At 49.1% G+C, this 24,515-nt stretch overlaps 1 protein-coding gene across 2 annotated transcripts in view; it reads left to right on the top strand.

Moving 5' to 3' along the window:
- The first annotated feature begins 722 nt into the window (after nt 1-722).
- MMD2 (monocyte to macrophage differentiation associated 2) overlaps nt 723-24,515 on the top strand; it is a 39,941-nt gene continuing 16,148 nt past the window's right edge. Inside the window, exon 1 of one of the 2 annotated variants that reach the window (XM_081840059.1) lies at nt 723-901. In XM_081840059.1, the coding sequence (XP_081696185.1) occupies nt 855-901 (47 nt within the window). In that variant the 5' untranslated portion in view covers nt 723-854. Of the gene's footprint in view, nt 902-2,391; nt 2,542-24,515 lie in introns of those variants that run through there. The other variant, XM_081840058.1, reaches the window with a different exon arrangement.

Below are 24,515 nucleotides of genomic sequence, written 5' to 3'. Positions count from 1 at the left end.
GCGCAGTTCGGCTCTGCCCTTTTTAATCCAAATCCGCTGCTATTTGATCCGCGGGCGCGCACTATATCACCGGGGCTGCCTTTATTTATAGCTCCCTTGCTCATGCCGATTGGGATCCAACAGGCGGCTTGGGGACCGGTTGCTCCGGCCACTTGGAGCCCCGGGGGTCCCTCCTTCCTTCCCTCCTTCCCTCCCTCCCCTCCATCTCCCCTCCATCCATCCATCCATCCATCCATCTATCTATCCTTCCTCCCTCCCTCTCTCCTCCTCCTCCTCCTCCCTCTCTTCCCTCCTCCAGAGCGCTAATCATCTTGTTATTTCGCGATCACGACTCAGCGCGCGGCTCCTTCGCTCGCCTCCTCCTCGCTCCAACTCTGCCTGTTGGATGCGCTCTTTAGCTCCTGAGCCTCTCCAGACGGGGTGCCTGCCGGCTGCTTCTCCCCCCCTGCGCAACAGGGCTGCCGGAGAGAGGGACCCAGAATGGCCAGGATTTCTGCCCTCCTTCCTCCTCTTTTTTTAATTATAAAAAATTAAACCCCCTCTGAAAATCAATATCGCCTGCCTGGCTTTGGGAGACGCGAAGAAGTGAGATTTCATTTGTGGGGGGCATTCATTTTTTGCTCCCGACCAGCTCAGGCAGAGGAGCGGATGAAGTTCCTTGGGCTGCCTGCTCCGGAGGGAGGCTGCCTCTTCGTGGCTGGGACCACCCGGGACCCCCTCGCGGGACACCGAGGATCCGAGGACGGGGGTCTCTCCCTATCGCCTCCTCCACCACTCCTGCTCTGGGCCGCCCTCCTCCTCCTCCTCCTCCTCTTCCAACATCGCCCAAGCTGGATTCTGATGGAATTAAAAAGATGTTTGTGTCCAGCCTCCTGGATTTCCAGAAGACCAGATACGCCAGGTAAACGTCTCCTCGGGAGTAAGCCCTGCTAGGTGCAAGGCGCTGGCTCCCCTGTAAGGGAGAAATGCGGTCTTAGCTTTGACTTCTCGGTGAGGTCTCTCTTTCTTGCAATCCCAAGAATCTTTGCTCAGAAGTAAGTCACCCTCTCCTCAATTTCTTACGTTTTATTATTATTATGATGCTAAGTCAGGGGTGAAACTAGGCTTTATTTCAACCGGGTCAAAGACCCAGTTTGACATACCCTCCACCTGTACTGTATTCGCATACATACACACACAGGCTGGGAGCCTCAGCAGTGCCCCTCTAGAGGCTTCACTGGGGCAAAAAACCCAGCTAGCCTCGCCCGCCCCCGCAGCTCTGGTTAAGTGTGTGTGTTTGGGGGTTGCAGCGCTTCTGCAACTTTTAATAGTTCTGTAACGGGGAGTGTTGCTAGGCACGGCATCCAACATCTCCTTAAAAGCAGCCAGCAAAGCAGAGCTGATCACCTCCCAAGGCAAGGCCTTTCCACCATCAAACAGTAGTAATAATAATAATAATAATAATAATAATATAATATAATATAATATTTATACCCCGCCCATCTGGCTGGGTTTCCCCAGCCATTCTGGGCGGCTCCAAACAGAATATTAATATTAATACAGTTGGTACCTCAGGTTAAAAACTTAATTCATTCTGGAGGTCCATTGTTAACCTGAAACTGTTCTTAACCCAAGGTACCACTTTAGCTAATGGGGCCTCCCACTGCCGCCGCACGATTTTTGTTCTCATCCTGAAGCAAAGTTCTTAACCCGAGGTACTATTTCTGGGTTAGCGGAGTCTGTAACCTGAAGCGTCTGTAACCCAAGGTACCACTGTAATAATAATAATAATAATAATAATAATAATAATAAAGTGATAAAACATGAAACATTAAAAACTTCCCTAAACAGGGCTTCCCTAAACAGTACTTGCCATTCGCAAGTGCCCCCCCCCCCCGGTGTTTAGCTAAAATCTGCCTCCCATCGATTTCTGCCTCTCGGCTCTAGGCCTGTCCTCTGGAGCGACAGAGAAAAAGCCTGCTTCATCCTCCATGTACATCTGTAGAGATGAGTCAGATGTGGCATAATGAAAGTTTATTAAAAAAAATTTGCCTAACATGGAGAAAATGGATAGAGAAAAGCCCCCCCCCCATATAACACTGGAACTCATAGGCATTCAATGAAGCCGAAAGTTGGAAGGACAGATAAAAAGAAAGCCCCTTTTCATGCAGCACAGTGTTAAACTTTGGAACTCCTTGCTGCAGGAAGCAGTGATGAACTAGGATGGATTTAAAAGAGAGTTAGACATGGAGGAGGGTAAAGCTATCAATGACTGCTTGCTATGGCTATGCCCTGGAAGCAGCAATGTTTTCAAATACCAGCTGGGGGAAACCACAGGTGGGGAGAGGGCTGTTGATCTCAGCTCCTGCTTGTGGGTTTCTCACTGGGCCATCTGATTGGCCACAGGTTCATAAAATCATAGAGTTGGAAGGGATCCCGAGAGTCATCTAGTCCACCCACCGCCATGCAGGAATCTCAACTAAAGCATCCAAGACCATCCAACCTCTCCATAGAAACCTTCAGTGATGCTGCAGTAGATGGGCCGTTGGCCGGATCCTGTAGGTGCTGTTTGCATGTTCATTGGGGGAAACACTTGGGCTCATAGTAGCCATCATTTGTGTGACTGGTGAGCCTGAATGCTATAATAATAATAATAATAATAATAATAATAATAATAATAATAATAATATATTATTTATACCCCGCCCATCTGGCTGCGTTTCCCCAGCCACTCTGGGTGGCTTCCAACTGAACATTAAAAACAATACAGCATCAGACATTAAAAACTTCCCTAAACAGGGTCGCCTTCAGTGGTCTTTTAAAAGTAAAATAGTTGTTTATTGCCTTGACATCTGCTGGGAGGGCGTTCCACAGGGCAGGCACCACTACCGAGAAGGCCCTCTGCCTGGTTCCCTGTAACCTCACTTCTCACAGGGAGGGAACCACCAGAAGGCCCTTGGCGCTGGACCTCAGTGTCCAGGCAGAACGATGCAGGTGGAGACACTCCTTCAGGTATACTGGACTGAGTCCGTTTAGGGCTTTCAAGGTCAGCACCAACACTTTGAATTGTGCTCGGAAACGTACTGGGAGACAATGCAGATCTCTCAGGACCAGTGTTATGTGGTTCTGGCGGCCACTCCCAGTCACCTGTCTAGCTGCCGCATTCTGGATTAGTTGTAGTTTCTGGGTCACCTTCAAAGGTAGCCCCACGTAGAGCGCATTGCAGTAGTCCAAGCCCCACGTAGAGCGCATTGCAGTAGTCCAAGCGGGAGATAACTAGAGCATGCATCACTCTGGGAAGACAGCCCGCAGGGAGGGTCTCATCCTGCATACCACATGGAGCTGGTAGACAGCTGCCCTGGACACCGAATTGACCTGCGCCTCCATGGACAGCTGTGAGTCCAAAATGACTCCCAGGCTGCGCACCTGGTCCTTCCGGGGCACAGTGGGGCATGTCTGCCAGATTGCTCTGCTGGGGTTTTGGGTGTGCAGATGTGACACAATCTCTGTGGCTAGCAGAGATGTCTCACGTGGCTTAGAAACTGTGGATAGTAGCTGGGAGGGTGGCCACAAGCCTCACTCGGCAAACTGCCCTCTCCACCCCTGAAGAGAAGAGATGCCCTGCTGATCACTCCCTGCCTTGGGAAACAGAAGGGTCCTTTGGGCTGATCCAGCAGGTTTTGGTCTCACGTAGGAGAAAAGAGAATTTCGGTTAAGTAAGTGTAGCTTTCATGGAGCAGGAAGTTGTTGCACTTCCTGGACTCCTGCACCGCAGTTGAACAGAAAGTGATTTGAGGCGCCCGAGATAGACCCACGCAGATTTCTGACTCAGTTTTCAAACAATGACATACCCACCCTTCCTTGCAAGTATAGAAACCTGCAGGGCAGGGCTTCACCAGGTGTGATCTTACATGAGAAAGGACTGTGAGCTCTGTTTGGTCCTGGCATTCATTGCAACAAATTCCTGGGCTCAGAATTACATAATTTTAAGTTTGGCGCTCCGGTTGCTGGATGTCAAGACTTCTGGTGAAAAACAAACTAGATCCCAGAAGCCCAGATCTCAGAAATCTTGCACCCACCCCACAAAAGATCCAGGATTCTTCATTTCCACTTGTTTAGCTCAATCCCCAAATCTCCCTTTTCTGAGCACAGGCTGCTTCCAGTGGCGTAGCGTGGGGGGTGCAGGGGGGGCCGGCCGCACCGGGCACAACATCTGGGGGTTAGGGTTAGGGTGCGCAAATTCACGGGTTAGGGGGCGCAATTTACTTGCCTTGCCCCGGGTGCTGACAACCCACGCTACGCCACTGTTCCAGGGAGAACCTCATGGTGCTAAATTGCATTTTCTCTACGGTGCTTTGCAGCTGGCGAACTGCGATTCAATAGCCAGAAATGTGATTGATTATCCAGGCAGCCCCCCGATGGTTCCCTATGGGGTGGGGTGTCTTCCACACACCCCTTGGAAGTTGTTTCATCATACGACTTGTGGCAAGTAACTTTGCATGAACTTACAGAATCATTAAGAGTTCATGCGATATTTGAAAGATTATTGTAAGCAATTAACATCGCTAGCAGGGTTGTCTGAAGACTTGTAATGAGAAATTTTCTATCTTTCTATATTATTTAAATTTCGAGCCATTCTGAAATGAGTGTGATTATAATTGGAAAATGTATAACTTGCAATGATATAAAGGTTAATGCATAATATTATATGGAAAAGAAATAAAAATTGTGTGTGTGAGAGAGAGAGAATGTGTGTGAGTGTGAGTGTGAGTGTGAGTGTGAGAGTGTGTGTGTGTGTGTGTGTGTGTGTGTGTGTGTGTGTGTGTGTGTTGGAAGGGACCCCAAGGGCCATCTAGTCCAACCCTCTGTAGTGAAGGAATCATTTTTTAAAAAAATATCATTATGAGGCAACTGCAAGCTAACCACCCTGCCCTAGTCCTCAGCCGCTGGTCACCCTAGTGCCTGCTCCAGAGCTGAGGCAAGGTGGCCCCCATGCTCCATCTTTGCCATGGTCAGCAGTGCCTGCTCTTTCCTGGTCAGTTGCCCAGTTTTGTCGGAGTCCCATTGTTGAGCAACGGTATTCAGAGCTCGGTGGAGTGTGAGGCCAAACAAGCAGAAGATGACAGTCTCTGAGACAGGCTTGGCAGAGTCCGTATCCGAAGTCAAGTCTGCTCTGAGGGTCAGGCATACGGCAACCTCCGTAGTCAGGCGGTCAGGGAATCCAATGATCATGAAGCCAAAGGTCCAAATGGAGAAGAGGAAACAGCAAGGTGAGACCAGGAACCACAGACATTGATTCCAGCATCTGACTGATGCTGAGAGCTCTGTTTCGGAAGACTGAAGCCAGTTGTTTCCCATTTCCTCCCTGTCATTGAAGGCTGGTGAGCTGCAGGTGGAGTCACTCTGTCTTTCCCTCTTCAGGCCAGGTTGACTCTTGGCCCATGACAAGTTTGCTCCCAGCAGGAGTGGGAAAACGTCACTGCTCCTTTTCCAGCCTCTTGCAGTCAGATCTGCCAGTTTGGGAGCATCCCAGACTCTGAGACTTCAGGGCCCAAACCTGAGAGCTAGGGGCAGACCCTGATCTCACAGGGATGCGTCCTGGAGACGGAAGTTAATTGGGAGCAGGGCAGGGCTGGTACCCCCACCCCGAGCGCCTATGCTATAATTTGCAGCCAGATCCTGCTGGACTGGAGTTTGCAAGCTGCATGCACAGTCTTCTTAATTATTTGATGATGATGGAAGGCACTCTTGCCCTCCCAGAGATTCGAGCCCTCCCTGTAAGGGGTCAGGCAAACTTGGAGACTTTGGGTCAGGCCCAAAGGTCTGGCAACCATCCTTGCCGCTCCTCTGTTGCTTGAAGAGGGCAGCTGAACAGGTGCTGAAATATGAACCTTGGCAGCTGCCCTGGTTTCTGGATAATCCCCTTTCAGGAGTGGAAGAAATATTTAGCTGGTTCCTCCCAGCTTTGAAGTGCAGTTTCCGAGTTGCAAGTAGTTACATTCCTATTTTACACTGCAGTTCCCGGCCTGGAAAAAACTCTGTATTCAAGTGATTGCTGGGGGAGGAAATGCATGTGCATATTATGGGGGATCCAGTGAAGTAGTTTGCAATCAGAGATTTGCACCTCTCTCTCTCTCTCTCTCTCTCTCTCTCTCTCTCTCTCTCTCACACACACACACACACACACACACACACACACAGAGCCAGTGTGGTGTAGTGGTTAAGAGCGGTGGACTCGTAATCTGGTGAACCGGGTTCGCCTCCCCACTCCTCCACATGCAGCTGCTGGGTGACCTTGGGCCAGTCACACTTCTCTGAAGTCTCTCAGCCCCACTCACCTCACAGAGTGTTTGTTGTGGGGGAAGAAGGGAAAGGAGATTGTTAGCCGCTTTGAGACTCCTTAGGGTAGTGATGCGGGTGGCACTGTGGTCTAAACCACTGAGCCTCTTGGGCTTGCCAATCAGAAGGTCGGCGGTTCGAATCCCCGCAATGGGGTTGGCTCCCATTGTTTGGTCCCTGCTCCTGTCAACCTAGCAGTTCGAAAGCACTTCATCTTACAAATAGATAAATAGGTACCACTCCAGCGGGAAGGTAAACGGCGTTTCCGTGCGCTGCTCTGGTTCACCAGAAGTGGCTTAGTCATGCTGACCACATGACCCAGAAGCTGTCTGTGGACAAACTGCGGACAAATGTGAGACGAGTGCGCAACCCCAGAGTCGTCCGTGACTGGACCTAACGGTCAGGGGTCCCTTTACCTTACTTTATGACCTTTTTAACTGGGTGTGTGTGTGTCCTGTTTTGTTTATCTCTTTAACATCTGATGGGAGGGCGTTCCACAGGGCGGGCACCACCACCAAGAAGGTCCTCTGCCTGGTTCCCTGTAACCTCTGGTTCCCTGGTTACCTCTGAAGGAGTGGGTACATAGCTTGAGGGTACCTCTATGCTGCCGCCTGAGGCACAGGTGGCCTCGGAGGTGCACCAGCTGCACCCCTCTCTGGACAGAGATAAATAGTTTTACTTCTGTTGTCTATGTCCTGCTAACCTCTAGGTTAGATTACTGCAACACATGTGGGTCTGCTTCTGAAGACGGTTCAGCTGGTGCAGAATTTGGCAGCCGGGTTGCTAACTGAGGCAAGATGGTTTACATCCATCCTGGCCCAACCGCACTGGCTGCCAGTCAGTTTCTGGGCCCAGTTCAAAGCCTTAAATGGCTCAGGGCCACACACCTCAAGGGCTGTCTCTCCCCATATGCTGACTCTGTGATACCATCTGAGGCCCTTCTTCGTGTGTGTCCTCCGCAGGAGGTCCGGAGAGTGGCAACACGAGAACAGGGCCTTTTCTGCAGTGGCTCCCCATTTGTGGAACACTCTCTCCAGGGAGGTTCTTCAACCGGGCCTTGGGCTGGTTAACATTCTATTCAGTATTAATCTATATATAGATACAATATATTAGCAGCAGTTCAGGATATACCTCAGCAACCAGTTGCTGGAGACTGAGGGAGGTGAGACAGTGCTCTTGAACTCAAGCCCTGCTTGTTCATTTCCCACTAGGGCATCTGTTTGGCCATAAGAGGATGCTGGACTAGATGGACTGTTGACTTGATCCAGCAGGCTCTTTTTATGATTTGTTTTCACTTCTTGAGTCTGTTCCCCTTCATCTACCTCCTTCTCAAAATCCACACTGTCCAGAACTGGACCCACAAGAGCTGACTAGGGCAGCATAAAATGGAATTGTGACTACTTGCAACTTGGAAAGTGCAGCTCTGCTTTCCAGGGAGAGGGAGCAGAAAATGCGTCTGTCTGTCTCTGGGAAATGGGGGCAGTTGAGGAACAAGTAAAAGCGTCTGTTTGTCCAGATCATGTAACTTGGTGGCCTCTGACGAAGCTTATCTCCCGATTAAGGCAGAGGGAGCTTTGGGGTTAAACGGGGTCAGGTTATTCTTGGCTGGCATTGGTATGAGTGACCTGAAAACTTGACCCGACCAGGTTTCCTGTGAGCCTCTGGACTCAATTCTCTGGACTTGTTCTATGCCTACTGTAAAGGTGCAGCCAAGTGGATTATAACCAGGTCACCAGGCGAATGCCGCTAGAGTGAGAAAGCTGAAGTGGTGCCAGGCTGCGTATAGGCCTCCCAGGACTAAAATGATGGTGCCACGGTGTGTGATTGGAGCACCACACCTCTGGGTAGCAGCAGTCAAGCTTGGGGGGTGTAGGGATTCCTCACCGATCTTCCGTACACACCTCTCGCTTTTGCAGCAAAAGGCATGAGGGCCTCCAAAATTTGCAACATAGGTGATAACAAAGAATGAGTGTCAACTGTAACTGCCTCTATTTTGACATTCAGTTTGGCTGTGTGCGACTTTCAAACAAACTGCAGAACAAAATACTGTAGAGATATTGCTATATAATAATAATGTAAGGATGTCATCACACTGCAATTCACATTGCTGCCAACAGGGGCTGCTGCAAACCACAGCAAGAGCAGCAGCAGTGCAGGGCGATGAGGAGGGAGATGGAGATGGGGCAGAAGGCAGGCAGGGCAGGGGCCCCAGAAGAGCAGGTGAGCAGACCCAGGCAGGCAGCCAGGCAAGTGAACAAGCAAGTGGGCAGCCTAGGTGAGCAGTCTAGGGGGTGGGCAGCCCAGGTGAGCTGCGGAGAAACAGCCAGGACAGGACAAGCCAGCTCACCAGCATCTATCCTGCCCTAATGCTGCTCCATCCCTTCTCCTCACCCTCTGCAGCTGAGGCCGAAACAGTTGCATTGATGAGACACAGGTGATATGCGGAGGGGAGCAGGGGGTGTGATTTGGGTGAGCTGTAAGGTGAGGTCCGATAGGAGGCAGGGATGGGCCAGGAAATTTTGCTGCTTGAGGGAAAACAGTTAATGGTGTCCCCCCTGCCGCTGCCGCCACTTATGCCACACTTCCCTCACCACCGATGGCGGCGACTGGAGGCAGCCCAGAGGAGCACTGAAGGCAGCGAGGGGGAAAGAGGCCAGGGAGGAGGAAGAGGAGAGCAACAAGCAAAGGAGGCCACCCCTTTCAGCTGTCCCCAGCCTGCCACCTGAGGCAACTGCCTCACTATGTCTCATGGGCAGGGCCGGATATAGGTTTGATGAGGCCTTAAACTCCTGAAGGTAATGGGGCCTTTTATATGTCCAGCTGTCCTTTGCCAACAACAAATTGTCACTGTTTTTTGTGTTGAATATATGGTAATTTATGGACCTAATAGGTATCTAAAGCCATTTGCACATGTTGCTGTGCAACCAGTCCATGCAGAATGTAGGCACCCTATATATTGTTGTTGTTGTTGTTTAGTCGTTTAGTTGTGTCTGACTCTTCGTGACCCCCTGGACCAGAGCACACTAGACACTCCTGTCTTCCACTGCCTCCCGCAGTTTAGTCAAACTCATGCTGGTAGCTTTGAGAACACTGTCCAACCATCTCATCCTTCTTCGTCCCCTTCTCCTTGTGCCCTATATATAGAAAGGAGCAAACCAATGATATTTGAGGGAGCAGGCTAGCAGGTGGGGCCCCTTACTTACATCACAGGAGCCTACACTGTTTCTGTATGTAGGTTTTACTTTATTTGTATTTTTATCTTATATTTTGGAAATGTCCATCCAGTTTTTCCCCCCTTTAAATTTTTTGGGGGCCCCCAAGAGAGTGGGCCCTAAGCTATAGCTTGTTTAGCTTATACGTAACCCCGGCACTGCTCATGGGTTGACTGGCCCCAATAGGAGGGGGTCGACTAGGGAGTGGAAGTGGTAAGGGGGGGGGGTTGGTTGGTGACAAAGCCAGCAAGAATGCAGCCCCCCCCAACATGCACTTAAGAGGCCAACAGCCTCAGCTCAGCTGCCTTGAAGCTCCCACGTTTGTAACCGTGATGTTTGCCACATTCCTCTCTGACGGTGGATTATGGATTTACTCCTGGACCGTGGTCCCAAATTCAGCTGTGACGTAAATGGCAGGCAGTGTCAGTTATGCGACTGGCATGAAGTGATCAGGTTCCCGTCCGGGGATTATCTTACTGCCTCTCACCAGCCGTTTTTCCGCTTGTTTCCTCCTCCTGGCTTTTGCCACCTTGGAGGTATGGGTTACATTTGTTTTGCGTGACCCAAGGATGCCCAGCCGAGTATGAATTACACTTCTTTGCCACTTTAACACTTGTTGAGTGTAAGTGGGTCACGGGAGGGTGGACTCGTCGGCGCAGCTCTGATCACATCTCCCTTGCAGCAGAATTGGGGTTTATTGTTATCATTTGATCAACTTTCTCCTTGCTTTCAGGATTTTGGAACGACACACCGACTTTGAACTTTAAGCTGACTCCTATTAACCAATTAAGTAGGATTGCTTCCTCTACCTCTTCTTTTTTAAAAGAAAGGGACCTGCACAAAACAAAATTTTAGCCAGTGGCTGTGCTTTCTGCAAGGTCGCTTAAAGTGTGGGTGTTTGGTCATTTAGATAACTTCTCTGCCCTCAGGGAGACATTCGGGGTTTGTGTTGTAGTCTGTTACTTTGGCCTCGAGGCGGCTTCTAAATGGGTGTTTCACTGGAGAGCAAAGGTGTGTTCTGGGGAAGAAGGGTGTGTGGACTGTGACATGACAGGAGCTTATAAAATTAGACAACTTCACTAGCATCTCTCAGTATTGTGAACAACACCGAACTTACCTTTTGTTGGTATCTTCATGAACTTACCTAAAAAGATAAAGAAAACAAAAGACTGAATTAAGCATTTGAAACATCTATTGAAATCAGACATTATAAGTTCATCTTAGACTGGGTAGTTCGCAAGTTTATGTGGCTTTGCACAAGACTTTGTATTTTTCTCAGAAGATTGATAAAGAATGGATGATTATTTTGGTAATTATTGTGTGTATATTCGTCGCCAACGTGTTGCATGAGTCATACTACTATAAAATTAGACATGGTATGGAGAAAGGTTTTTGCCCCTCTCTCATAACACCAGAACTCGTGGATATCCAATGAAGTTGAATGTTGTAAGATTCAGAATAGGGAAAAGAAAGCCCATCGTCCACATAGCTGAACTATGGAACTCCCTGTTGCAGGAGACCAGAGATGGCCACCAACTTGGATGGCTTGAAAAGAGGATTGGACAAATTCATGGAGAAGGAGAGAGCTATTGAGGGCTGCTAGCCAGAATGGCTCTGCTCGGCTTCCACAGTCAGAGGCAGCGATTTTTCTGAATCCCAGTTGCTGGAAACCTCAGGAGAGGAGAGTTACTCTTGTGTCGAATCCTGCTTGCTGGTTTCGCGCTGGGGCATTTGGTCGGCCACAGTGAGAACAGGATACTGGACAAGATGGGCGAATGCCCTGATCCAGGAGGCTCTTCTTGCATTCTTATCCTTCCTGGTTAAAGAGGACGTGCAGTGATGGTGCCAGGTGAGCCTCTCCGAGGAGAGCATTCCACAAACAGGGAGCCACCACTAAAAAGGCCCTGTTCTCTTTGACCGAAAGAAGGAGAGAGATTCAATTATATGTGTGGGAATGTTCAGGGAGGCAGGAGAGGAGATACTGTTTATTAATATCCTTCCTAACTTGTGCTAGCAAGCTCTATAACTTAGCAGAGTTTTAACATCCCCCTTTGAACGCAGAGCGGGTAGCTGGTTGCAGGCTTGTTTAAGCTTCTCAATATAGATTCCTGGTAAGATCCTTTCTTTCCCTCTTAAAAGAATAAACACGCACAATCTTGTGTAAAGTATATAAAAGTAGTTTACTCACACCATCAGTTCACAGTTGGATCCTTGAAGGCAGACTTAGTTACAAAGTATATACATGTGGATCTACCCCATATGGGGGGTTAATTGGAGTGACTGCAGACTGGCAGTCACTGCAGTTCACACGATGAAAGGAAGATGGAGAAGGAGGGAGGAGGGCTGTGTGCCTTGTGCTTTTGTTACCTGCACAGGTAAGGTCACGCCTACCTCTGGTCACATGCAAGAGGAAGGATGCTCCAGGAGGAAACAGGAAGTTTTCGACTGAGTGGACCAAACATCCCCTTGCATGTCCACTCTAGGAAAACGAGGAATGTTGTATTTGTCTGCTACGTATGTATTACATCCCACAAGCCCAGCCCCTCCTGGGAAGTAGGGGTAAAACATAGCCATACCACCTGCCTCTTTTACCTGAGCTCCCATTTTCAGGAATTGCCAAGGCCTTGTGGGATACCTGGCCATATGAACTGGCAACCACAGTCCGGGGAAGATGAACGAACCTTCCTGCGAGCAAACCTCCCTTTAGCAGAGGTGCCTGTGTTGTTGTTCTTTATTTAAAAGATTGTGTTTCTTCCGGAGGGACGAGAGAGGCGGGGAGCCCCATGCAAGCCAGAATCTGTGCGGAGCTGCCCTTTCAACACCTGGCGCTCCAGATGGGTGCGTAGGAGATGCATTCGGTTGCTCAAAAACAGGGGACAGGACATGCGCGCTTGAGCACATGCGTAGGTGTTTTGGCAGAGATGGGATTATTTCCACCCATCCCTCTTCCTCCTCGGTGCTGGAAATCCTTTCCGTTTTGTCGATTGATGGGGTGCGTTCAACCTGGAAAAGAGGAGGCAGAGAGGTGATATGAGAGCCCTCTTTGGAGAGCTGAAGGGCTCCTACATGGAAGATGGAGCAGACTTGTTTTCTCCTGTTCTGGAGGGTAGGACTCGAACCCAGGGCTTCACATGGCAAGAAAGGAGAATCCTACTAAATGTAGGAAGAATGTTTCGATGTAAGAGCTGCCTGACATTGCAACAGACCTTCCTTGGAGGTTGGGTGGGCACTTGCCGTGGATGCTTTAGCTGTGATTCCTGCATTGCAAGGGGTTGGACTAGATGACCCTGGGGGGTCCCTTCCAACTCAACAACAACAACAACAATAATAAATTTATTTATACCCTGACCTTCCCAGTTCAGAAAATTATATGATTCTATTATTTCTCCACTGCTTTGATTTATGTTGGTTAATATGAAACCACCCGTATTTGGGAATTCTCCCCTCCCCTTTTCGGATCTGCAGTTTCTTTTTTACTGTTTTACAAAACGAAAAAGTTAAAATATAAAATAGAGGCTGTGCCACATTCTACTGGCGAAGCCCTCCATGCTGCTACGAATGGGGCAGATCTTTTCCATGCTCATTTACAGCCCTCTAAGGTGGATGTGGCATGCATCTTCTGCTGGTGTATAATGCCATTCACTACCCAGAAGTGGCCTGTTTATAAGCGCAAGAGGGAAGGGAGACAGAAAATCCTATTTTCAAAGCTTGTAGCGAGAGCATTATCAGATTACAGATCGAAAGGATAAAGAGACCCAGAGTCCAGCCGAGGGGAATTAGCAAAAGGCCGACTGCTGGCTGCAAGCAGATGAACAAAAGTATGAGGAGGTCTTCGCTGAAATCAAGGTTTCATTACCTGGAGTGCAACACTTAGGGCACCCAGTTGTGCAAATCTAACTGGCAGCTTCAGATTTTAAGCAAGCAAGTGCTATTGTGACTATTATTATTAACAGCTGCAGTAATTAGCGCTTACAAAGCATGCAAGATTTTCTGAGCGCCGTTAAAAGTCTCTGCCTGCATGCTTGATATCTAAAAGACATGATGCTAAAGGAAAAAGGATTGCGGAGGGATGAGGAAAGCAAACACTGGGGCAGCTGCCAGGAGGACAGGACCCTCTCCCTCTCGCTACAACAATCTTCCTTCCTGTCTTGATGCCCTGATAATTTAAAATATTTTTAAAGAGGGCGTAAAAGTTCCTCTAAGCTCCATAAACACCACTGGAGTTTGTTAAAACGCATGCAGGAGGGGAAAGGGCTCCTGTGTTCGAATTCTGCTTGCAGGTTTCCTTTCCTTTTCTTAAGAAACAAATTTTATTGGATTTTTACAATTTAATATTCAACCAAATAACACAATTTGCCATATAAACAAAAAAGAAAATAAAAAAAACCCCTCCCCATGACTTCCCTCAACTTCCCCTTCTGGTTCTTCAAACATTTATTACTTCTGCTTAATTTTTGTCTTGTTTTTATGATCTTATACCTCGATACACTTAAATTCTTGCCATTTTTATAGCAAATTTTCTTTCACAATTACATCTTGCACTCAATTACATTCCATATTATTATTTCCTGACCTTTCAACTTAGTTTCTTACTTGCAAGTGTTTAATCAAACCCCTGCTTGTAGGTTTCCCATGGGGGCATCTGGTCAAGATGACGGACGAGACTTGGTCTTATCCAGCAGGCTCTTTTCATATTTTAAAAAACACATTAGAGAAAATTTATATATAAAATGTTGTTTCCCCTATTGGTTTCTACAGCGTTCTCCAACCGTTTGACTCCATCCTCCTCCATCGTCTCCCGAGACAGACGGAAGCCAATGGAGATTACAAAGAGAACAGGACAGCGTGAAAGCTATCCCTGGTCTCTGGTCCCCAGTGACTCGGCAGTGAAGGGAAGGTTCTCTGCACACCCTCAGAGGCACCCTTGCCTTTGCTCACCACGACGAACACACGTTGCGGGAGAGATGAGCCTCGGCATTTGGAAAGGAGCTCAGGGGACGGATTTATACTGAGTCCCCCGGTCCGTCCAGCTGTCAGTTGTCTGCACTGACAGGGTCTCAGAGAGAGGATGTTGCCAGTCAGAGATGGAAGAAGGGACCTTCTGCACGGATACCTACCACTGAGCATTGACGCTGGAAAGTAGGCTCCAAAGCAGGGGTCAGCAAACTTACCGTGTCTCGGGCCGGTGTCTCCAGCGCTGACCAAGCAGCAGGCCGGAGAGCGCGTGCCCATACACACGCTATTTCCGCCGCACTTCCAGGTCGGAGGAGCACCAGAAATAGCTTGTGTGCATGTGCACGGGCCTCCTCCGACCCGGATGTGTACCGGAAATAACGCTTGCGCATGTGCACAACACTTGTGCATGCACACAAGCTATTTCCAGTGTGAAATAGAGCCAGTGTTGTGTAGTGGTTAAGAGCGGTGGACTCGTAATCTGGTGAACCGGGTTCGCGTCTCCGCTCCTCCACATGCAGCTGCTGGGTGACCTTGGGCCAGTCACACTTCTCTGAAGTCTCTCAGCCCCACTCACCTCACAAAGTGTTTGTTGTGGGGGAGGAAGGGAAAGGAGAATGTTGGCGGCTTTGAGACTCCTTCGAGTAGTGATAAAGCGGGATATCCAATCCAAACTCTTCTCTTTCCGGTGCTCCTCTGATCCGGAAGTGGACAGCCGTGCCACACAGTGCCGCGCAGCGCAATGCTGGTAAGAGCAGGCAGTAGGTGGCAGGGTGCGCCGTGGGCCGGATAAACAAGTCCCTCAGGCCTTATCCAGCCCGCGGACCTTAGTTTGGGGACCCCTGCTCCAAAGGTTGCTCTCTTAGTGGTAGTGCAGGCCTGGTACTGAACATCTATCAATTTGTTGTGCCTCCCAGTTTCCTTCTGCGGTGCAGCCTTCCTCGTTTTAGCTTCCCCGGTCCTCGGTTTCCCTGACAACTCCTTCCACCGACAGATGCTCAGAGCCTCTCCATACTGTTGTTTCCCTTCCTTCTGGCATTACCCCCCACCCTGGTTTTCCTAGCTGTTTTTTCTTCTTGCTGGCGTTCCTTTCATCCCAAAGGCATGAAAATCACACCCCAAATTGGCATACTGCTTCTTAAAATCAGGATTCTGCACTGTTCTGAGTCACTGCCGCTGCTGCCGTTGCCCCAAATCCTGCCATACATTCATTCTTTTTATTTATTTTCCATTTAATTATATACATTCTCATCATCATTCTCATCCACTTTACCGCCCTGGCTCTTTAGAGCCTATCGACTTCTTTCCCTCCCACCTCAGGGCTATCGAAATTCACCTTTATCTCATTGCATTTTGTACGTTTCCCAATTCTAATTACACTCATTACAAAATGGCTCAAAATTTAAATAAATATAGAAAGGTAGGAAATTTCTCATTACAAGTCTTCAGACAACCCTGCTAGTGATGCAATAATATTTCAAATATTGTATAAATTTATTCCGGTCCTTTTGGAACCCTTGATCTTGCTGGTTTCGGATTTTTCCCGTCAGCTTTGCCAGTTCTGCAAAGTCCATCATCTTCATCTGCCCCTCATCTTTCATTGGTACTTCTTCTTGTTTCCATTTTGGGTCTAAAAGAATTCTTGCCGCAGTTGTTGCAGACACAAACAGTCTTTTATTTTCCCTTGGTGCCTCTTCACCCACTATCCCCAATAGAAAGGCTTCTGGTTTTTTAACAGAAGTATGTTTAAACATTTTCTTTAGCTCATTATATATCATTTCCCAGAAAGCCTTTACCTCTTTAGCAGTCCACCACATGTGGTAGTAGAAGATACCCTCCCTTTCCTTACATTCCCAACACACATTGGTTCTTGTCTTGAACATTTTAGCCAGTTTTGCTGGTGTTAAATACCATCTCCATATCATTTTCATAATATTTTCTTTAAGTGCACTGCATGCAGTAAAATTAATGCCTTCCTGCCATGCATTCTCATATATATATATATATATATATATATATATATATATATATATATATGTGATGGGATAATGAGCTGCTTGTGCGTAAAAGCTTGATCCCTCTGGGGTTTGGCTGGTCATCCAAACCGATGCACTAACGGAGCCCCCAAAGCATGACTCCGTCAGTCGCTGGTAGAATCTGACAGTGGGCGTCTACGGAATTTACGCCAACATAAAAGCTGTTTGACGGACATGCGCCTTCGTGACTCTCTGCGTGACAGTTTCCGGCGAAGGGTGGGAGTTCCCAACGGGGGTCCCGTTACCTCTCCACTACTCTCACTGGAAGCATCCCAGAGCCTCCCCTCCACTGTGACTCCTGCACTCCCCCTGCTGGTTCCCTCTTCTGCTGCAGATTCTCTCCTATTCTCCTGGAGCCTGTCCACCACCTGTCTCTCCGATGGCAGTTCCCTGACATCCACCTCCCCCCCAGGGCCCCCTTCACCCCCTCCCGCCTCCTCTCCCACTGGCGGTGAGGGCGGAAAGCCCCTGAAGGAACTCTCCTCGTCGTCCGAGGATTCTAACACTTCTAGCCACGGCGTACCGTCTCTCTCCCCGTCTTCCTCTTCGTCGGAGTCGGCTTCTTCACCCACCCCTGACTCTGGGAACCCTTCAAACTCTCCTTCCTCATCGGTGGTCCCAAAGTGTTCCCTTCTAAATCGAGCCACGGGTTGCGGTTTTCTTGGGAAACGCTGATGAAATGTTTCTATTAAAACCTCGTCATTGACTACCTCTGCTGGTACCCAAGTGTTTTCCGACTCTGCTTCCCCCTCCCATTCTACCAGATATTCCACCTGATTCCCCTTCCACCTGGAATCAATGATCCCTGCCACGTTCATGTCGCGCTCTCTCTCTTCTATCACGGGCGTTTGGGTGGCCTCTCTCTCACGCTCCCCCCACTCACGTCCCTCTCGGTACGGCGACAGTAATGACGTGTGAAATACTGGGTGTAATTTCATGTGACTGGGCAGCCTGAGTTTGAATGCCACTGGGTTGACCTGCTGTATGACCTCAAAGGGTCCCAATCTTTTGGGCCTCAATTTCTTACTCCCGCCCTTGAACGGTAGCCCTTGGGTGGACAACCACACCCGGTCCCCCACCCTTATAGTTTCACCTTCCCTCCTATTTCTGTCTGCTTGCTTCTTATATTCTTCCTTGGCTTTCTCTAAGTTAAGTTGAAGCTGACGGTGGATCGCCTCCATCTCTTCAAAAAAATATTCCGCCGCCGGCACGCTCCACCTCTCCCCTCCCTCTCCTGGGAATGCCCGGGGGTGACACCCATAATTTGCCAGGAAGGGACTCATCCCTGTGGACACGTTCTCCGCGTTGTTGTAGGCAAATTCTGCTAGAGGTAACTTATCCACCCAATCATTTTCTCTGTCTTTTACATAACACCTCAGTATTGTTGTAAAACCCCATTTGCCCTTTCCGCTTGCCCATTGGTTTCTGGGTGCCGGGCAGTTGAGAAATTGAGTTCTACGTGCAGTAAGCTCATAAGTTTCCTCCAGAACCTGGAAGTAAATTGTTTCCCTCTGTCGCTCAAAACCCTCAAGGGGGCGCCATGCAACTTGAAAATATGTTCTACAAACAACTTGGCGGTTTCCTCCGCTGTGACTGCATGTGAACAAGCTATAAAATGACACATCTTGGTTAATTGATCTACCACCACCATGACAGCTGTTTTGCCTTTGGATTTTGGCAGGTCCGTCATAAAATCTATGGATACTGCCTCCCATGGCCTTTCGGGCGTGGGTAAGGGTTGTAATAGCCCCGCTGGCGCCACCCTCTCTCCTTTCGCTCGCTGGCACCTGTCGCAACCCCTGACATATTCCCGTACGTCCTCCCTCACCTTGGGCCACCAAAACTCCCTGGTAACCAACCACATGGTTTTGTGCTGTCCAAAATGTCCCGCTGTGGGGCTGTCATGCAACTGCTTGAGTACTCTGCCCCTCAGTTCCCCGTCGGGTATGTACAGTGCCCCTTTGTAATACAACGCCCCGTTCTTTTCTTCGAACCCCCCTGTGTTCTCCTCTGTCCTCCGGAGCTCTCTGAGTTTCTCTTGGGCGTATTCATCGTTCTCCGTACCCTCTATCAGTTCCCTCTGCCCCACCAATGCCGCCCCACACACCCAGCGGTCTTCAGGGATTACATGCCTTGCCTCAGGCGCTCCCTCCCCCTCTAAGTACTCAGGTTTCCTGGAAAGAGCGTCCGCCCTCACGTTCTCGGAGCCGGGCACGTAACGAATCTCAAAGTGGAATTTGGAGAACTCCTGGGCCCATCTCACTTGTCTCTGGTTCAGCACTCGGGCTGTTCTCCAGTATTCCAGATTTTTGTGGTCAGTTCGGACTTGAACCTTGTGCTGCGCCCCAATCAGCAAGTGCCGCCATTTCCGGAATGCTTCATGAATGGCGAGCAGTTCTCGGTCGTACACTGTGTAGTTCCTCTCGGATTTGTTCAACTTCCGCGAGAAGAATGCACACGGTCTCCATTCAGACGTATCTTTTCCCGGCTGGAGAAGAACGGCCCCCACCGCTCGGTCTGACGCGTCAGTCTCCACTCTCATTGGTTGTTGTAGATCCACGTGCAAAAGTTGCTCTTCCGACGCAAACGCCTGCTTTAAGCGTTCGAACGCCCTCTGCGCTTCTCCCGTCCAAACAAATTTCTTTTTGCTACTAAGACAATCCGTGATGGGCGCTGTTAAATGGGCAAAGTTTTTGATGAACTTCCTATAGAAGTTTCCGAAGCCCAGGAACCTTTGCACGTCCTTCTTGGTCTTTGGTGTTTTCCATTCCAGTACCGCTTGAACCTTGCTGGGATCCATGGCCAATCCCTTGTCAGACAACCGGTACCCCAGGAATTCCACCTCCTTGGTATGAAACTGACACTTCTCCAGTTTCACCCACAGCCGGTTTTCTCGCAGCTTGCTCAGTACCTCTCTTACATCTCGCACATGCTGCTCCTCATTGTCTGAGTACACCAGGACGTCATCTAAGAACGCTACGCAGTTCTTGTAGAGCAGTGGCCCCAGGACGTGATTCATGAATGATTGAAAGCAGGCGGAGCCCGCTTGTAATCCGAAAGGCATAACGAGGTACTCAAAGGCCCCCAAGGGGGTGAACATAGTGGTCTTCCACTCATCCCCCTTTCTCACACGTATCAAGTTATATGCCCCCCTAAGGTCCAGCTTGGTAAAAATTTTCCCTTTTCTCACCCGTGTTAGAATGTCATCAATTCTAGGCATAGGGAAAGTCACTGGTTCTGACACTGCATTTAGGGCCCTGAAATCACATACAAGCCTGGGCTTGCCCGTGTTTTTTTTGTCCACAAAGAACACTGGGCTGCCCCCCACCGCTCGTGACTCTCTGATGAAACCTCGCTTGAGATTCTTGTCAATGAACTCCCTTAACTCCTGCATCTCACTGTCTGACATTGCATACAGCTTGCCCACTGGCAATTGTGCTCCTGGGAGTAAGGTAATTTGACAATCAAAGGGTCTGTGCGGGGGCAGTTTATCTGCTTCTTTTTCGCTGAATACGTCAATCAAGTCAGCGTATTGTGGTGGCACCCTCCCCTTGTCCATCACTTCCATCCCTGCTAGAGTGGCCCTGGCGCCTGCCTGAGCCTCTCCCTCCTTGCAGTGTTCTAGGCAATGTGCTGATCCAAAGGAAACCACTCTCTGATGCCAGCCTACTAGCGGATCGTGTAGCGCCAGCCAGCTCATACCCAAGATAATAGGAGCTCCTCCCAAGGTGGCTACGTTAAACGCTATCAGTTCGGTGTGTCGTGCCACCCTCATTATCATTGGTACAGTCTGTTGGCTCACTTCTCCTCCCAACAGCTCCCTCCCATCAATCGTGGTAACCTGCAAAGGCTTACTCAATGGGATAGTCTGTATCTGGTGTTCAGCTGCAAACTCTTTGCTCATGAAATTACATGAGCTACCTGAATCCAATAGCGCTTTTATCTTCAGTGGGTGTCCGTTTGCCAGTTCCAGCAACACCTCTATCACAAGCGCTGGTCTTGGAGGTTCCGGCGTGGGCACATTCATTACTCCCTGGCCTGGCTGCTGTGCCCTGATGTTGGCAACCAGGCGTTGGCTTTTACTTGCTCCGTGATTTCTTCTTCCTCCTTCCCCCCAACAGTTCCCGCCATCCCTTGCCATTCCTTCCTTTGCGGACAGACTCTGGCAAAGTGACCTGGCTGTTGGCAGAGATAGCATCTCTTGCCGCTCTTTCCCTCCTTCTTCCGCCCTTCACTGGTGTTTGAAACTGCGCGCGCGCACGCTGTTCCAAGTTCCATCGGCTCTGCTGGCGGGAAAGGCTGCTCCGGAATCTCTGGAATGCGGAAGTCCTTCCAACGTTCCCCCTTTCCTTCCCGCTTTTCCATAGCTCTAGCTTCCTGGCGTGCCCCAATGGACAGCGCTGATTTAGTCAGCTGATCCATAGACTCCGCCCTAGGCGCCCGGGAAAGTTCATCTTTCACTGCCGGAGAGAGACCTTCTTCAAACAGCATTTGAATAGGTTCACTAGCAAGGTCCCACCCAAGTCTATGAATCAGCATGGTGAACTCAGTCCAGTACTCACGTACAGATCGGCTCCCCTGTTTACACGCCATTAACTGCCTGCGCACCACTCCCTGCTCGATCTCGCTGGAAAACACCAAGTCCATGGCGCGAAAAAACTTCATTGTGTCCTTTAAGATTTCATTATTGGCTGCCATCAGGGGCTGAACCCAGTCCTTCGCCCCTCCCTCTAGATGGCCAATCACGTACGCCACTCTAGAGTTCTCGTCGGGGAAGTCATCAAACAGTAGATTGAGAGCATATTGCATCTCTGTCCTAAAGGCTTGATAGTTCCGGGGATCCCCCCCAAATTTCTGCACCAGTCCAGGCACCCGTCTGGCAAGTGGGGTGGTCTTCCCCTTATCTGCATCTTGAGCCCTCCTCTCCTCGAGCCTCGCCGTTTGCAGCGCCAGCTGGACCTCCAACGCCCTGTACCTTTGTTCCAGGCTTGGACCTGCTCCAGCTCCAGCTCCTGCTCCTCCGGTTCCGGCTGGTTCGCTCATGATGCCTTCTGCTTGCACAAGCTGCTTTCAAAGACTGTCAGATTGCTGTGATGGGATAATGAGCTGCTTGTGCGTAAAAGCTTGATCCCTCTGGGGTTTGGCTGGTCATCCAAACCGATGCACTAACGGAGCCCCCAAAGCATGACTCCGTCAGTCGCTGGTAGAATCTGACAGTGGGCGTCTACGGAATTTACGCCAACATAAAAGCTGTTTGACGGACATGCGCCTTCGTGACTCTCTGCGTGACAGTTTCCGGCGAAGGGTGGGAGTTCCCAACGGGGGTCCCGTTACCTCTCCACTACTCTCACTGGAAGCATCCCAGAGCCTCCCCTCCGCTGTGACTCCTGCACTCCCCCTGCTGGTTCCCTCTTCTGCTGCAGATTCTCTCCTATTCTCCTGGAGCCTGTCCACCACCTGTCTCTCCGATGGCAGTTCCCTGACAATATATATATATATATATATATATATATATATATATATATATATACACACACACACACATACATACACACACACACACAAATAATTTCCAAAAATCATATACCATACTTTCTTATCTTATATACTGTTTTGGACTTCCATCAACCACATCTGAAGATTTTTCAATCTTTATCACTTAATTTACATTTCTTAATTTCTCTTTTACTTTTAATTGTCCTTAACTAATAATTCTCTGTGTAGTCTTCCTGCAATATTTCGCATAATCCTCCTTACAAAACTTATTGCAGTCCTACTAGTGTAATCTGTTTGTTACAATTGCTTTTCAAATAGTTCATATATTTACTCCAGTCCTCTAAGAATCTCTCGTCCCGCAGGTTTCGAATCCTTCCTGTCATCTTATCTAATTCTGCATAGTCCATTAATTTCGTCTTCCATGCATCTTTCGTCGGTAGTTCTTCTCATTTCCATTTCTGTGCCAATAATATTCTTGCTGCCATTGTTGCATATGAAAACAATTTACTATCCTGTCCATTAATATCCTCCCCTACAATGCCAAGTAAAAATGCTTCTGGTTTTTTTTTAATAAATATATATTTCAAGATCTTTTTCATCTCGTTATATATCATTTCCCAGAAGCTTTTCACTTTCTTACATTCCCACCACACGTGATAAAAAGATCCTTCTTTTTCTTTACATTTCCAACATTTATTACTTATTTTATACATTTTGGCATTCATTCTTACCATCGTTGAAAGACGAGCCTGCAGGATCAGGCCAGCATCCTGTTCTCACAGTGGCCAACCAGATGCCCATCATAGGAGACCAGTGAGCAGGATCCAAGCACAAGGACAGCTCTCTCCTCCTGTGGTTTCCAGCAATTGGCACCCAGACCCATTTAATGCCTCCAACCTGGACTGTCCTTGTAATGATTTAAATGGGTCTACTCTTGAGTATGGTTTAGTTGGACGCAAGCCCTATTTAACAGAGGAGCCTGATGAGTAGTGGCCGGGGAGAATATTCCAAAATCTGGAGGCTGGGACAGAAAACCTCACCCCCAGGAGGCCCCCGCTTGCCTCAAAGGTGGGTATCCAGCAAATCCACACGCCCTTGGCTGGGCTGGCACATATGGGTCCCAGAGTTTTGGGTCCCAGGCCATTTAGAGTACTCTGAATTGATCCTGGAAGTTGAGCAGCCAGTGTAGATTTTATGCTATGAACCACCCTGAGATCTATGGATCGAGGGCGGTATACGAATTTAATAAATAACAGCAGTCGTAGAGCTCTGCTGGCGAAACAGGGTAAAATCTGCAGGTAAAACTGGCTGCCATAACCCAGCTTCTTTCTGCAGAAAGGAACAGTGGAATTCTGCCACCTGCGTGAATTAAACTGAGACAGGAAACATAAGAACATACCGTATTATTCGTGCCATAAGACGCACCTGACTATAAGACACACCTAGTTTTTGAGGAGGAAAACAAGGGGGGGGGGAATTCTGAGCGAAACAGTGGATGTATGTTTTTTGTGGTGCAGGCTGTAGCCACGGACATGCTGATCTGATGGTGAATTTGGGGTGACCCAATGCAAAAATCCTGAGGATCCATGGGCTTTTACCTCCCCCCTCCCAGGCAGCCTCCTTTATCTCTAGCGTCCCTTATCTCCCTCCCCAATTGCTTGCCGATCAGCTGCTTCCTTTCAACACCCACTTCCCTCTTTCAAAAAAAAAGGAAAAAGGAAAAAGCATGATCTGCTTTTCTCTCTTGGGCAATTCGGCTCCAGGAACCACGCATTCGCTCCATAAGACACACAGACATTTCCCCTTACTTTTTAGGAAGAAAAAAGTGTGTCTTATGGAGCGGTAAGTAGAGACTGCTGGATCAGGCCAATGTCCCATCTAGTCCAGCATCCTGTTCTCACAGAGGCCAGCTAGACGCCTGCAGGAAAAGTGCAAGCAGGATTCGAACACAAGAGCAACTCGCCGCTCCCGTGGTTTCCAGCAATTGGCACCCAGACCCATTTACTGGTGGGGATGGAGGGTCTGTGGTCCTGCAAACCAGTTCCCGCCAGCTCCAGGCAGGACAGGGATGCTGGGAGCATGTGTTGTTGTTGTTTAGTCGTTTAGTCGTGTCCGACTCTTCGTGACCCCTTGGAACAGAGCACACCAGGCACTCCTGTCTTCCGCTGTCTTCTGCAGTTTGGTCAAACTCATGTTCGTAGCTTCGAGAACACTATCCAACCATCTCGTCCTCTGTCGTCCCCTTCTCCTTGTGCCCTCCATCTTTCCCAACATCAGGGTCTTTTCCAGGGAGCCTTCTCTTCTCATGAGGTAGCCAAAGTACTGGAGCCTCAGCTTCAGGATCTGTCCTTCCAGTGAGCACTCAGGGCTGACTTCCTTCAGAATGGAGAGGTTTGATCGCCTTGCAGTCCATGGGACTCTCAAGAGTCTCCTCCAGCACCAGAATTCAAAAGCATCAATTCTTCAGCGACCAGCCTTCTTGATGGTCCAGCTCTCACTT

This window comes from Podarcis erhardii (genome assembly GCF_964252035.2).
Source record: "Podarcis erhardii genome assembly, chromosome: 14".
In the NCBI taxonomy this organism is placed as follows: Eukaryota; Metazoa; Chordata; class Lepidosauria; order Squamata; family Lacertidae; genus Podarcis; species Podarcis erhardii.
The sequence above is the reverse complement of the archived record's forward strand: the minus strand, read 5'-3'. Positions and strand labels throughout refer to the sequence as shown.